At 44.1% G+C, this 15,921-nt stretch overlaps 1 protein-coding gene across 1 annotated transcript in view; it reads left to right on the forward strand.

Moving 5' to 3' along the window:
• The window catches only part of msn (serine/threonine-protein kinase msn), a 247,468-nt gene that overhangs the window by 95,412 nt on the left and 136,135 nt on the right, over nucleotides 1–15,921 (forward strand). Inside the window, exon 3 of the mRNA XM_080280525.1 lies at nucleotides 14,686–14,742. Within this exon, the coding sequence (XP_080136651.1) occupies nucleotides 14,686–14,742 (57 nt within the window). The remainder of the gene's footprint in view (nucleotides 1–14,685; nucleotides 14,743–15,921) is intronic.

The following is a 15,921-nucleotide window of genomic DNA, read 5'->3' on the forward strand; positions in this document are numbered from 1 at the left end:
GTGTAATCCATGCCAGTTGCCTTATTCAGTGATCCAGCCATTACTGACGGTGAGGCACGTGTAATAAATCTGGTACAGTCATTATAGTTTGTTTTTATTTGACATAAGTCCTTACTCCCATCTCAGTTTAGTTGAGTTCAGGTTTAGTGAGACTGGAGGCTAAGTTTGATTAGTAACCAAGGAGAAGCATTCCTGTCATAACTAAGACTCATTAGATTTCACGCCTCCACGACTTGGTGCACAGTTGTGGGAGTGGTCCAGTTCTGTCAGATGAAAGTAATCAGGCAATAGTTACCGAATATTCGAACATTTCTGCTTTTATTCATTTATTTTTTTGTTCTTCATTTTTTCTGAGTGATAATCCTAAGCAGGGAGGATTGGTATGTCTTTCAGCCCATCGGTAACTTTAATATGATAAGCCTGAAATAATGCCCTAAGTGTGAAGGGAACGGAGTGCAGAATAGAATTTATATCCCTTCCTGCATAGGTACGTAATTATATGTAATTTTACTCGTATTTGTGTATCCCCTGTGACATCACCACTCACTCTGGCACCATGGCAGTAATTGCGTTGTGTTATTATAAAGGACTGGAGTAGCGTACGGTATTATTTATGAATGAATGGCCGTTAATTCTGTCACACCTTCGTCGGTAGAGAACAAAGAGGCATTACTTCTTTAAAATATTGTTACTAGAACGTTATTTATTGAGAGCAGGTAATACAGGGGGGAAAATAAATACTCATCCGTGACTGAACAAGCAGCCATTGTTACTGAAATGGAAGGGTGTTACTGAAATGGGAGGGGGTGTCAGAAACGGGAGAAGGCTATTGAAACGAGATCGGTTGTTAAAACGGGAGGGGGTTATTGAAATAGGAGAAGGGCTGCTGAAACGGGAGGGGGGGGGGGAATTACTGAAATGGGAGGGAGTTTTTTGAAAAGGGGAGTCACTGAAACGAGGGAGGATATTGAAACCTGAGGGGAGTACTGGAGCGAAAGGGGAAGGGGAAGTGTCCAAAATAACTGTGCTTTCAGAAGGGGGAAGTATTTATGGGTACGTCACAACACCGATGCAGTGAGGGTGTGGGTGTGAAATCATTAGCCTTAAGTACACCACACGTCCACAAGGCAACACTTGCTTTTGGCTTCCATCAACCTGACTGAACCTCACTTTTGTTGTAGTCGCCTCTCCCTTTGCCCTGAGGAGAGGCGTTTTGGTGAGTGTGGTGATGGATGATGAGTGTGGGGAGGTAAGGAGAACGTGCTGCTGATCAGAGTGGTGTGATGAGGTGAGGAGAGGCATGGTGGTGGGGTGAGGAGAGCGTGTTGATGTGTGGTGTGATGAGGTGAGGACAGCATGTTGGTGGTGTGTGCTGAGGCCAGGGACGAGGGGAGCATGTCGGTGATGAGTACCGGTATGGTGGTGTAAAGTGAGAAGAGGAGATACATATTGATGGTGAATGTGGTGATGAGGAGAGGAAACAATAGGCATGGTAAGATGAATTTGATGATGAGGCGATGTGAAGTGTATGTTGGTGATAGTGTGGTATGGTGAGTCTAAGAGAAGAATGGAGAGGTATGTAGATGATGGAATGAAGAGTGTGGTGGTGTGATGAGAGGAGGAGAGGACACTGGTCACACAGGCATTCAGGGTTATCACACGTACCCACACACACAGACTTAGGCAAGGTCACACACACTCCACGGACCCCGTCCTCCCGCATTTACAAACCCACTTCAGCTTGGGGTTCGTTTTGTAAGAGCCTATGGAGATTTCGTTATACCTCGTCCTTAGCGATTTAGTCTATTTTACACTTCAGTATCATGATGTGTTCTGATGCTGTCGTTAAACCTCGTCCATAGAATTTGATTTTGTACTGTACGCCCCCGGAGCATTTTGTTTGTTACTGATGGTATGTCGGTATTGAAAAGATGTTGATATATGAGAGAATGCCTCAGTGTAATATGCTAAATAAATCGCCATGGAACAGTCATTACGAAGCCTTCCATACCATCTCTGATACTAACCTAAATTGTACAAAAGTTTGCATGTTGAATTCGTTTCTGTTTGGTTGTATAGCTGCCAAACACTTCATAAGCAGATTAAGAGATATTTTAAGTCTTGTTATCTCCAGACGATTTTTATCACCTTAGGTAGGGTTAGAAGGATTAGGTATTAGAAAGGGTTAGAAGGGTTACAAGGATTAGATATTAGGAAGAGTTAAAAGGGTTGCAAGGATTAGATATTAGGAAGGGTTAGAAGGGTTGCAAGGACTAGATATTAGGAGGGGGTTAGAAGGAGTACAAGGATTATATATTAGCAAGGGTTAGATGGGTTAGATATTAGGAAGGGTTTGATATAGCCTCCTTTAACTAATTCAGTGCTACAGATCCTTCCCTAGGCCGAATTAAGTCGACTGGTAGAATAGAATTGAAGGTAGGTGTTCATATGACAGGGGTTAGTTAAAAGAATATGAAAGGCAAAACTGTTTCTGTTGATATTGTTATAGGGCCTTGTTACTGCAGGAAAATAGGCTGATTGATATGTGGTCTGTGTGTAGCGATAGTCTGGGTGAGAAGCAGACTGTATTATTCTGCACCAACCCCTTCCTCCCTTGGCGAACACCCAAACCAGGACAAACCCACCAGCAAACAAGGAAACACACACACACACACACACACACACACACACACACACACACACACACACACACACACACACACACACACACACACACACACACACACACACACACCAGGAAGAAAGTAACATTATATAATATTTACATGGAATACCGTACCGTATATTTTTACAGGTGTTGAGTTTATCCTTACCTGGCGGGCCTTTTGAGTGATGCTGACCGTAACGTAATACTGATGAAGAATAAACTCAGTGTGTATTCAGTGTGTGTTGAAGAATAAACTCAGTGTGTATTCAGTGTGTGTTGTCGGTGTGGTGGCAGTGTTGGTAGGGTGAATGACTGGAACTACAAATACTATAGTGCAAGCGTCATAGCCAGGCAGGTTCACAACCGTATAGCCTGGGAGTTTTTTTTTTCTTCCTGTGGTAATCTTATCTGTTGCCAGATCAGAAAGAGTGCTATAGTTCATTTAATTTTGTCCAGAATTTCGCTTTTTTTCTGCTCTTTCACGTTTCTCAGTTCACTGCTGCTACTGCTACTACTACTACTAGTAATAATAATAATAATAATAATAATAATAATAATAATAATAATAATCTACGGCTTTACATCCTTTCCATAGCACTTCCTGATTAGCAGCTCAACATTCAAGATGGAGAGATGGCAATTTTAGGCCAAGTTGAAGGAAAAAGAGTATACCTATGCTTTCCCCCAGTGTCATACAAGCCAAGAAGTGATTCAGTCCGAAGACATTTTATATTCATCCTGCTGTCAGACGATTTTATCCAGCATGTTGGAAGGCCTCGTACTGAAGGGGTTCATGAATACTACATCTAACCCTTCCAATTTCAAAAGTCCCTCCCATGGTGAACAGGTTGACAGTAGCAGGAATGAATTAAGGGAAAAAAATAATTAAGGTCACGTAATTTATAGTTGTGACTAAAAAAGAAAAGAAATCCGACCATATAATTATTTATGGTTATCTCCAGACCATTGTATTTACGTTTCGGGAGACCTCTTGCTGTGAAGGGGTAAATGAAGGTTGTATCTAATCTCTACGGTTCTGTTAAGTTTCCCCCAAGCTAAGTAAAATTGGAGATAGCGAGAAGAAAATGGAAAATACGTCATCGGCCTGAAGGGTATAGAGGAGCGTGTGAATGTGGGTATAGCGGAGTAGATAGATAGATAGATAGATAGATAGATACTGTAGACCTACTTGTTATGAAGTAATGTGGAAGCCCCTGGAGTAACTGTATTGAGGTGGGAAACTCATTAGGGGTAAACCTTAAGTCACACACACACACACACACACACACACACACACACACACACACACACACACACACACACACACACACACACACACACACGACAGAGAGAGAGAGAGAGAGAGAGAGAGAGAGAGACGGGGGTACTGGATAGGGTAGTGAGGGAGGAAAGAAGGTGGCTGAGAGGGAGGGAGGAAGGGAAGAAAATTGAGAGAGGAAAAAAGGGAGGGACAAGAATCGACGTACTGATTAGTATTCTGGTCAAGCTGGGAGAGAGAGAGAGAGAGAGAGAGAGAGTCTTAATCTTTTACATTGGTCTTACCTTTTTGCTTTCAGATAATTCGTTAATGACTAGTTCTTTACCACTTCTCTCTCTCTCTCCCTCTGTGTGTGTGTGTGTGTGTGTGTGTGTGTGTGTGTGTGTGTGTGTGTGTGTGTGTGTATTGGTAAGGTGTGGCGTGTAGCGGTTTGTTGTGTGGGTGGTTACCTCCCTACCTCCCTTCATATTCCCTTCCTCCCTCTCCTCCTCTCCCTCCTCTTTTCCTCCTCCTCTCTCGTCTCCCTCCCTCCTTCCAACTTCTTTTCCCCTATTCCTTCTGACCTTTACTGATTTCCTTTTTTCTCAGTATGTTTTATTTCCAAGTACTTTTTCTTTTCCCGGCTCTTTTCTGTTTTATTTTACAGCACAATTTGTTTTTCAGCATCGATTATTCTTCGTATTTTTTTCTTATCATTTTTCTCAGTGTTAACCTTTCTTTTTATTTTTCATTATTTAGTACATCATTATTCCTCATCTTTAATTTGTGTATCGGTATCTTTCTCATGTCTCACTGTCTTTTATATCTTAGTATTTAATTTCTCATTGTCACACTTTGTTTTGACGATGTGTGTGTGTGTGTGTGTGTGTGTGTGTGTGTGTGTGTGTGTGAGAGAGAGAGAGAGAGAGAGAGAGAGAGAGAGAGAGAGAGAGAGAGTAAAGATGGACCAGCGAGTAAATGTGATAGTGATGGAGTGACTGAGAGTGAATGATAGTGAAGGTGAAGCAAGTGAATGATTGTTTTTCTGAGCTAGTGGCCATTTCCGGTTGTGTGAAGGATGACCCCGGGGTGGGTTGGTTTAAACCGTTTTTTTTTTTTAGAAGCCCAATGTATTTTTTTTAATATCTGTCTTTAATTTTTAAACATTGAATACGATTCAGGGAATTACAGGATAATATTACATTTATTGTTACATAATATTTACTGTTTGAAATTTTGCAAGAATGATTAGACAAAGGAAAGTTTTGTTAACATTTTAGCAAAGGGACGACTGATATTCTTATAATTATATTGTATTTTATTATCAGATATTAAATGGTCAGAACTGGGTACCGCTAATGCAAAATATTGCATTTTATCCAGCATCTCTCTTTATTAAAGATGTAGAGCAGTTAATTTCAGATTTACAGGTAGCTGTTGATACCCACTACTGTACTTCATTATCAACAACAGTCTTTAAAACAACAAACTCTAAAACAAGACTTTGTGTCCATTATTTGCACAAATAATACAGTATAGCCACATACAGTTGTGGATCTGCTGCAGGTTCATAACTTACAAACACCGGTAATTGAAAATGCCAAAAATCATATTCCGATATTAATCTGTCTCCATAAAAAAAAAAAATAAAAAAAAATAAGATTAAAATAATAGTATTCCTTGCCAAAAAGAATGAACTCAATCATTTTACTTCAGTGTTCTCGATAATTTAAGTTAATTACATCAGCTCAGCCCATAACACACACTCCAGGCTCATGCTGAACAAAGCTGCAGGATGGGGAGGAAGTAGCACCGGGTTGGCTCAGTCTAGCCTTGTTTGAACTTGTTTTCAACACGATCAATAGAAAGTTTGGCAGTCACAATATTTTAAATATTTTTTATTTTATTTTTGTAATGAGTCTAAAGTCTTGTAAACCAGTATTGTGAGATATTATATATATATATATATATATATATATATATATATATATATATATATATATATATATAATATCAGCACGAGAAAGACTGAAATAAATGATTACCAAACCCAGGGCAGTGTTGGATGGTCTCCTTACGCCTACATAACACTGATGCACCATCTTTACAAATGACCACTGATAATTAGTAAAAGGTACAAGAATGTATGATCCCAAAGTTTGTTTTTGTTTTGGACTTTGACCCCATAAAACTTTGTGGAGCCTAAAAAAAAGTATCAGGGCGTATTCGCCAAGAGATAATTTGTACCAAGTTTGAATCGAATTGAAGAATGGCACCAATTTACAAGTTTCTGGAAGGAAGGAAAGAAGAAGGAAGGAAGGAAAGGAAGAAGAACATGAAGGTGTTTGGGTGGACAGAAGGAAGAATGAAAGAAAGGAAGAGATAGAAGAAGGAAGAAAGAAACTGGGATAATATACAAGGTCTTCACCATCGTTTGGAGACCCAATAAAAAATGTGACGTACTGGGGCAGCATCGCCTACTGTATTCGGGAATGTTGGATGGTATTTGAGTTGCATTACCAGTTAAAAATATTTAGGTCTGTGGCTTAGTTGTGTCCTTTCAACCCCATCAGTGGGATAATGTTTGTTTGTTTGTTTGTCCTTGTTACCTTCACACGATTTTATTTAAACACTGGGTAGACCTTTTTTAATGAAGGCGTTTGAAGTACTTTTCGTTTAATATCTACTCCACCGTCGCGTTGGCTGGGTTGTGAGCCTTGGTAGCTGGGTTCAAATCTTGGCACGGACAGCTACCGCTACTGGACCCAACGGCTTATGGACTGGTAAGTGAAGTGAGTAACTAGGGGAGGTAGCTGTGGCAACCTGGATGATGCAGTGGTCGTGTGTCCCAAGAGTTATTCACCCTTTTTCTTGTGGGTGAAGAACTCACCACAAGCTCAAAGGCCAAAGTCAGAGATGAGCAGAGCGACAAAGCACCTCATGAGATTCGTCCCCAACTTTACCCTGAGCTAAAATGTGCTCATCAGGTGGTGGTAAGAATAAAGGGGAAAATCGTCCCCTGGGATAAAGGGTAACATTTAATAGAGGTATTAGGGTAGCATACGAGCATTCTTAACGCTTCCTTCTTGGCAATTTATTCTGAAAATTACACGTCGTTGTTCTATTGTGTGTTATTTATGCAAACTTTGTCGACATTACAACCTGATAAAAACCCACAAGAGAAAGGTGAAGTGCGCAGAATAAATCGCTAAGGCAGAGGTGTTGAGAAGCCTTTAGTGCCAGGGTAGCCAGGTCTGAGACAAAGGAGGAAATATTGGCAGTGTATATTTTGAAAACCTTTGATGTTTGTAAAGCATTCAATTAATTTTCCTTTCAGACGACGCTTTGTCAAAGAAACTGGGTTGTGTCCATTTAGTCTTTGATTTTGTGAGAGAAACAGAGAGAGAGAGAGGGGGGGGGAAGACGGGGAGGTAGAGTTAGTCAAATTGTGCCAGGGAGAGAGGTGGAAAATCGATAGGAAGCTTAGTAGGTAGAGCAACTCTCTCTCTCTCTCTCTCTCTCTCTCTCTCTCTCTCTCTCTCTCTCTCTCTCTCTCTCTCTCTCTCTCTCTCAGTAATTTCAGTCTGTATCTCTTCCGATCGATTTATTGTCTGCCTATGTCTTCCTAATTGTCTGTCTTTTTTGTATTTATCAGTCAGTTGATATACCTGTCTCTGTTTATATGTTAATCCATCTACCAACCGATCTATCTATCAATTAGTTTCTTTCATAGTTGCATGGACGTATCTGCTGTAGGAAATAATAAACCATCCACACACATAGGTCTTCCTTCCATGCCTTCACAACGATGCGTCTCCCTTCACTAAAATAAGATCCTCCATCGATAGCAGGGATTAAAAAAGACGTTATGGTATTGAATGGACTAGCAATATTCCTGTCACCCTGTCTTTATCAGGGTTATGTTAAGGTGAATACAATAACAAGGAAAATGTAATAGTACAGGAAGGGTTAATTATATCATTCTTGCTATACCATCAGATGATTTCATTTAGCTTTGAGGCGGCTTTTCAAATTGGAGGGGTGCAAAAAAAAAATTAACGAAAAAGAATAAATCGTATTGAAGGGGTAGGGGAAGAGAGGAAACAGAGAATTGCAGTGCTTTCAGTGTATACCCCTGACTGGAAGGAGTGATGGAAGGGATGGTTGGATGGAGGCAGGGGAGGGGAGGAATAATAGAAGGGTAGATTGCAGTAGTTGGATAGATGCGTGGATGGTTATTTGGAAGGCTGGATGGATGGCAGTTTCGGAGGATGGGTAGAAATATACTTGTGTGTTTGGATTAATGGATGGTAGGTCGGGTGGATGGTTTATTGTTTTATTTGTTTGTTTATTCGATGGTTGGGATGCATGATGAATAGTTTAAATTGAGTAAATGGATTGGCGGTTGACTGATGTAATGGTTGGTTGGATGGATGGATGGTTGTTTGGACGATTGGATGGTTAGTTGGTTAGGTATTTGGGAGGATGGTTGGTTGATCGGGTGAATGGATGGTTAGCTGGAGACATGGCTGAATAATTGCATGGGTGATTGGTTGGTTATGAAAAGACAGATGAAAGTTGGAGGTTTGAGAGAGAGAGAGAGAGAGAGAGAGAGAGAGAGAGAGAGAGAGAGAGAACGCACAAAGGAATGAAAGTGAGTGAGCGAATCTGTGGACTGTGACGTCATTGGGGTACGGTAGCTGGCTTTTAATCTCTCTTTTTCATTTGTCCCGCATGGCTCTCTCTCTCTCTCTCTCTCTCTCTCTCTCTCTCTCTCAAAATATTCCACCGTCCTCTCTTTCAGTCCTGTTTCCTTAATCATTTCCGCCACCTTCTTTCTTCCTGCCTTCCTATTCTCTCTTTCCTCCTCCTCCTCCTCCTTCAGTTTCTCTCAGCCTTTATTTTCTTCCATCCCTGTCGACCCTTTTTCTCTGCTCTGTTCATCCATTTCCTCTTAATGCTCTGCTCTTCTCCTCTCTCCCTCTCTCCTCACATCTCTCTTCCTCCTTTCTCTCACCCTCTTCTCCTTTCCCTCCCCGCCTCCTCTTCCTTCCCTTTCCCATTTTGCTCCCTCTTCCTTTCTCCTTTCCTCCCTCCATTCTCCTTCTCCCTTCCCCTCCACCTCCGTCCCCTTTCCTCCCTTTCTTCCTCTCCATTCCCCCTTCCCCCATCCTCCCTCCACCTTTACTCTTCTCGTCCCTCCTTTCCCCGTCTCCTCCGCTTTTTCCTTCAGCATTTCCCTCCCTCTTTCATTTCCCATTCAGTCTGGCGCTTTCCCTTCTTCATCCTATCTCCTCCTTTCTCATTTTATCCATATTTCCCCCATTCTCACCCCCTCACCGTCCGCCCCCTCCATTTCCCCAATTTTCCCTTGTCTTGCTCCCCTCTCTCCCTACCACTTTTCTTACTCTCCTTCCCTCCCCATCTCCTCTTTCATTCCTGTCTTCTTTCCCTCATCCAGTTTCCTATTTTCTCTCCATTTCCTTCACCTTCTCCTCCCTCCCCCATCCGCATCCTGTTTCGCTCCCTCCATCTTTCATTATTTTATTCGCTCTTATTTTTCCTCCTTTCCTCCTTTCCCCTCACCCTCATTCTCATCTCTTCATTTTCCTTTATTTTTTCTCCATCCCTTTCCCTCACTCCCCTCCCCTCACTCCCTCATTCCTTCATCCATCCCTTCTATTGCCCTCACGCCTCACTCCCAACCCCTCCCTTCCAACTTCCCTCCCCTCCCCTCCCCTTCCTTCCCCTCCCCCTCCCCGCTCCCTCTCCTCCCTTCCCCTCCCCTCCAACTCCTCCCCCTTCCCCTCCCCTCCAACTCCTCCCCCTTCCCCTCCCCTCCAACTCCTCCCCCTTCCCCTCCCCTCCAACTCCTCCCCCTTCCCCTCCCCTCCAACTCCTCCCCCTTCCCCTCCCTCCAACTCCTCCCCCTTCCCCTCCCCTCCAACTCCTCCCCCTTCCCCTCCCCTCCAACTCCTCCCCCTTCCCCTCCCCTCCAACTCCTCCCCCTTCCCCTCCCCTCCAACTCCTCCCCCTTCCCCTCCCCTCCAACTCCTCCCCCTTCCCCTCCCCTCCAACTCCCCCTTCCCCTCCTCCTCCCCCTTCCCCTCCTCCTCCCCCTTCCCCTCCTCCTCCCCCTTCCCCTCTTCCTCCCCCTTCCCCTCCTCCTCCCCTCCCCTCCCCTCCTCTCCCCATCCTTCTCTTATCCCTTCTTTTACCTTCACGCCTCCCTTACCCACTCCCTCCCCCTCCCCTCCCCTGCCGTTAAGGCCGTGAAGGACAGTAATAAGCCTCACTCAAATTTTCTCCCCAACGAAATAATGGAATTGTTGTGGTGGTGGTGATTGTGGTAGTTGTGGTAGATTTGCTGGTTGTGATGCGGACGGTGATCTTGACTGTGGTGGTGGTGGTGTGATCTTGTGATGGTGGTAGTTGTGGTGGTGCTTGTGGTTGTGGTGATACTTGTGGTGTTATTATATTGGTCGTGGTGGTATTTTTTTTTAACGAAGGTGGTGGTAGCGGTAATGGTGGGAGTGGTTATGGTGGTAGTTGTGATAGTGTCGTTGGTGGTGGTGAGTGGTGCTGATCAGTGGTTGTGATGATAATTTTTGTGGTGGTAGTGATAGTGGTAGTGGTGTTGGTAGTAGTGGTGGCAGAGGTACTAGTGATGACGATGATGATGGTTGTGATGATGATGGTGGTGGCAGTAGTAGTGGTAGTTGGTGTGACCGTTCTCCCGTGGTCGTAGTTATGGTAGATGTAACGGGAGGTAGTAGTGGTGATTGATCTGTTAGGGTGAGTGAACTTGGTGTGTGATGGTGATTGCTGATAATGATGTTACGAAATTGTACAGAGCGTTGTGAAGTACTGGTGTGGGGGAAGGGATGGAGTGTGTGTGTGTGTGTGTGTGTGTGTGTGAGAGAGAGAAAGAGAGAGAGAGAGAGAGAGAGAGAGAGAGAGAGTTGGAATGGAGGGAGGAGTAGCAGTGAAGAAAGGAAAGAGAAGAAGGATAATAAGGAAAGGAGAGCAAAAGAGAGGATGATAGAGAGAAATGTGGAGAAGAGGGAAGGAGAAAGACAGAAGTGGAGAAGAGGGAGGGACGGAGGGAGAAGGGAGGAGAAGGGAAGGAGAGATGGAGTAAGATAGAGAAGAGGAGGGGAGAGGAGAGAGAAAGATGGAGAGGAGGGAGGGAGAGAGAAAACTGGAGGGGAGGGGAGGAGAGAGAAATTGAAGAGGAGAGAGGGAGGAAGATGGTAAGAAGGGAGTGAGGGAGAAAGGTGGAGAGGAGGGAGGGAGAGAGATCCAAGAGATGATAATGGTTACATCCTCCTCCCTCACCTCTCCCTCCACCACCTCCCACCCTCCGCTCCTCCACATCGCTCCAACCTCCCTCTCTCGTTCTTCCTCTGTCTCTCCTTCCTCCTCCTCCTCCTATTACAATTGTATCTATTCCTTTTACAATTTTATCTTCTTTTCCTTCTCCCCTGCTCTCCCCTCGTCCTCTTCTCTCCCCTTCCCTCGTCTCCTCTCCTCTGTTCTCCTCTCCTTGCCTCTCCTCTCCTCCCCTCCCCTCCCTTTTTTTCCATTCCTTCACTCTCTCCGCTTAACACTGCTTTATCTCCCCTTTCCCCTTCTCATTTCCTTATTATTTCAGCCCGTCTGTCTTCCCTATTCTCGCATCCCCTCTCTTTCGTACACAATTTATCCTTTCCTTATATTCTTTTCCTATTATCACCACATCCTCCTCCTCCCTGTCTGTTCTCTGTCCATATTTACCTGCTTAAAATTACCATCCCTGCGTCTGTTAACTTTGCAATATGGTTCTAGTCACGAAGAAGTGTAGTGGAGAGGATGTAGTGATGTAGCATTGTTTTATTATGCCACTGAGGTGTAACACTATATTAACACTACAGTATGGTGCTAGTCACGAAGAAGTGTTGCGGAGAGGATGTAGAGACGTATCATTTTCCTTTTATGTGACTGAACTTGGAAAATCGGTGAAATGTCGAAAACCTGCGCCAAGTTATGGTGAATGGACTAGAGTATTGTTGCTTCTGTCTCTAACTCCATTCATGTATCTTCTTCCCTCCTCCCACCTCTACTCTTCCTCCCACTTCTCCTCCTCCTCCTCCTCCTCCTCGCTTTGTTGAACTGATCATTTCCGTTTTCTTCCACTCCCTTCCTTCTCCACTCCTTCCTTTTTTCCCACCGCCTTTTCATCCACCTTCCCTCCCCTCTCCCTTCCATTTCCCATTTCCCCCCTCTCCTTCCCTCTCCTTTCTCCCTCCTCTCCCCTCCCTTCCCATTCCTTCCTTCCCTCCCCCTCCCTCCCCACCTTCGTCGTCCTACCTCTTCCTCTCCCTACCCCTCCTGTCCCCGCCCTTCCCCTTTCCTTCCTGCCCTCCCTTCCCCTTTCCTTCCTGCCCTCCTTTCCCCCTCCCTTTCCACCTTCGTCGTTCTTCCTTATCCTTTCCCTCCCCCTCCCGTCCCTGCCCCTTCCCCTTTCCTTCCTGCCCTCCTTTCCCCCTCCCTCTCCACCTTCGTCGTCCTTCCTCATCCTCCCTCCTCCCCTCGTTCCCTCCCCACCACGCCTCCCCTCACGTACTCCCCGCGCGCCATAATATTGACATTAACGTTATTACCGAGTCAGGACGCAGAAGTCGATTTTACCCAATTATATCTGCCTTAACCCACTCACCACCAACACCTCTGGCAAAGTTGTTATTTTCCCTACATCCACGCCATATGATTCACCTTTAGGAAGATTTGTGTATTTTCCTAACAAGATTTTTTTTTTTTTTTTTTTTTTTACCACCTCCAGACCATTATATTCAGCTGTGGAGAATTTTATAGTTCATTCATCTTAACATGGCGGAAATTTTCGTTCATCTGCAGCTCCTTACCCGTCGCTTAGTGGCAGATTACAGAGAGGGCCTACTACGCTTCGCGGGCGCTGGTGTAATCAGGAAAAAGGAAGTTGAATGATAGCTTGCTAATGTGGCAAATATCAAAATAAGTACACCGGGAAAATATAGAAAACTGAAGATAATAATAGTAATAATAATGATAATAATAATAATAATGATGATAATAATGATAATAATAATAAAATGGTACTAATGATGATAACAACAACAACAATAATACCAACACATTGCGTGGTGCCTTGGTCATCAAATAATAAGTGTTCTGCTCAGGCTCCGCTTCACGACCCTTGGCTAAAGTTCAGAGTGGGAGTGGCAGGGGGAAGGGAAGGGGAGGGGAGAGAGGGAAGACGAAGAGAGGGAGGAGATGAAAGTGGGGGGGAAGGGTAAGGAAGAGAGGGAGGAGGGGAAAGAGGAAAGGAGGTGGGGAGAGAGTGAGAGGAGAAGGTAGGGTCAAGGAGCTGAAGATGGAGAGAAAGGGAGGAAAAGTGGAAGGGGAGAGAGAAGGAGAGAGTGCTTAAAGGAGAGTGAGAAGAAATGAAGAGAGGAGGGTATAGGGGACGAGAAAGAGGAGCGGGGGAGGGAAGGGAGAGAGAGTAGAGAAGGGAGAGGAGGAAAGGGAAGAAGAAAATGAAAGAGGGATTATACCATGGGTTAAAGAAGTGAAATAAAGAGGGGGGGGGAGAAGAGGGAAGAGGAGTGGAAGAATGACACAAAAAGAGGAAAGGGCAGGAGGAAAGGGAGAACGGAGAAAGAATGAGGGAAGGAGAATCATCGGAAAAGAGTCGAGAAGTGATAAAAAAAAAATAAAAAAAATCACCAGCCTCTTGCCTTCCGTCCTTGTCTTTCTGTCCTTCAGTCTCCTCGTCCTTTATCATCATATTTGTGTCCCCTCTTCCTCTCCTCCTTCCATTCCTCTTGTCTCCTGCTCTTTTTCCTTTTTCTTTTCCCACATCACTTCCCTCTTTTTTTCCCTTTTCCTCTCTTATCATCATCCTCTTACCTCTTCTACCCTTTTATCCTCTTCCTCCTCCTTTCGCCCTCCTCTTCCCTGTTTCCTTTTCTTTCTCTTTCATCCTCCTGTTCCCCTTCCACCCTTTTACCTTCTTCCTTCTCTTTTCTCTCCTCCCCCTTATTTTTCATCTTCCCTCGCCTTATCATTTCGTCTTTTGGAGAACTTGCCTTAAAATCCAGCAAAAAAGAGTAGTGGGAAGAAGCATGGGATGAGAATGATAATGGAAGATACAAAGGAGTACAAAGGAAAACAGCAACAGTCCTGTCCTTTCCAGGATGTTTGATACATGGAAGTTTTTAACTAACAAGAATATGATAGTTGGATGTTAATGGCGGTGACAATTTTGTGTGTGTGTGTGTGTGTGTGTGTGTGTGTGTGTGTGTGTGTGTGTGTGTGTGTGTGTGTGTGTGTGTGTAATTTACTCCCGCTACACACCTTCTGTTTTACTGATAATTGCATTTGGGGTTTTGCCATTTTAGTGTTACCTTTCTAATGTTTGCCGGACCGATTGTTGATGATGATGATGACGGGTATTAACATCGTTTTTATATAGTAATGATGATGTATATTAGCTTTTTGATGCTGATGATGATGATTTGCCTTTACAGTGATGATGATGTGAACTGGTTTTGTGGAAATATTGATGATGTGTTTATTTTCTTTGTATTAGTAATGATGATGTGTTTATTTTCATTTAGTGATGCTGATGTGTTCTGTTGATAATGATATGTCGTGGTATTGTGTTCTAATAATAATAATAAAAATAACAGCGATGTGTGTAGCCACTGTGTAGTTAATAATGTGTTTTGTGTTGTTGCAGGGGCGTCATACCAAGACGGGGCAGCTGGCAGCCATCAAGGTTATGGACGTCACGGAGGTCAGTACACACACCACCCTCACCCTTCCGTACCTTTATACACTCATCAACACCTTTACCCTTTGACATTCATTTGCACTTTATCACCAGCTCCCTTCCTCACTCCCTCTTGCGTCCTCACATTCCCTCTCGCGTCCTCACTCCCTCGTGCTTCCTAACTTCCTCGCTCCCTCATACTTCCGTACTCCCCTCTTTCACATCCTCACCCTCCCTCCCCACATTCACTTCCCTATTCCCTCCTGCCATTTCCTTATTCTCTCCTCTTATTTCCTTACTCTTTCCTCTTACTTCCTTACTCTCTTCACTCACTTCCTTGATTCTTCCTCACTTCCCCAGTACTTCTCACGCATTAACCCCCTCTCACTTCCTCCTCACTACCTTTCATTACCATCCATCCTTCTCTCACACTCTGTCACTAAGTCTCTCCTCATTTTCTCGCTTCACTCCCTTCTCACATATCACGAGCCTTACTCTTTTATCACCCCTAAACTGACTGGGCAGATTACTCAACGCACGATAGCCATTGCATTGTTTATTTTTATGAATCTTGGTACACCTGGTGGGCCTGAATTGGTCTGCTGGAGTTTGAAGTAATGAACTTTGCCTAACATAAAATAATAACTGTGAAATGAATCTTAAGCTGAATGGCTGTGACTGGACGTGAACTGGTCTGAGTGGCCCTGATTGGTTATGAAGGCCCTTACTGACCATAATTGGACTTGATTGGCCCATTGGATCAGTGGACTTAATTGGATTGAAGTGGACCCAACTGGATTTGTGCGGGCCTAATTGGGCTTGTGTGAACCTAACTGGGTTGTGTCGACCTAATCAGGCTGGGGTGAACCTAATTGGCTTAGGATAGTCCAAATTGGGCTAGGATGGACCTGATTGGGCTGGGGTAAACTTAACTGGATTTAGGTGAACCTAATTGGACATAGGTAAACCTAATTGGACTTGGGTGGACCTAATTGGATTTAGTTAGACCAATTTGGACTTGGGTGGACCCAATTGGACTTGGGTGGAACTAATTGGACTTGGGTGGACCCAATTGGACTTGGATGGACCTAATTGGACTTGGATGGACCTAATTGGACTTGGGTGGACCTAATTGGACTTGGGTGGACCTAATTGGACTTGGGTGGACCTAATTGGACTTGGGTGGACCTAATTGGACTTGGG

This window comes from Coenobita brevimanus, chromosome 85, assembly GCF_032717465.1.
Source record: "Coenobita brevimanus isolate Jiangsu-jjx chromosome 85, ASM3271746v2, whole genome shotgun sequence".
Lineage (NCBI taxonomy): Eukaryota > Metazoa > Arthropoda > Malacostraca > Decapoda > Coenobitidae > Coenobita > Coenobita brevimanus.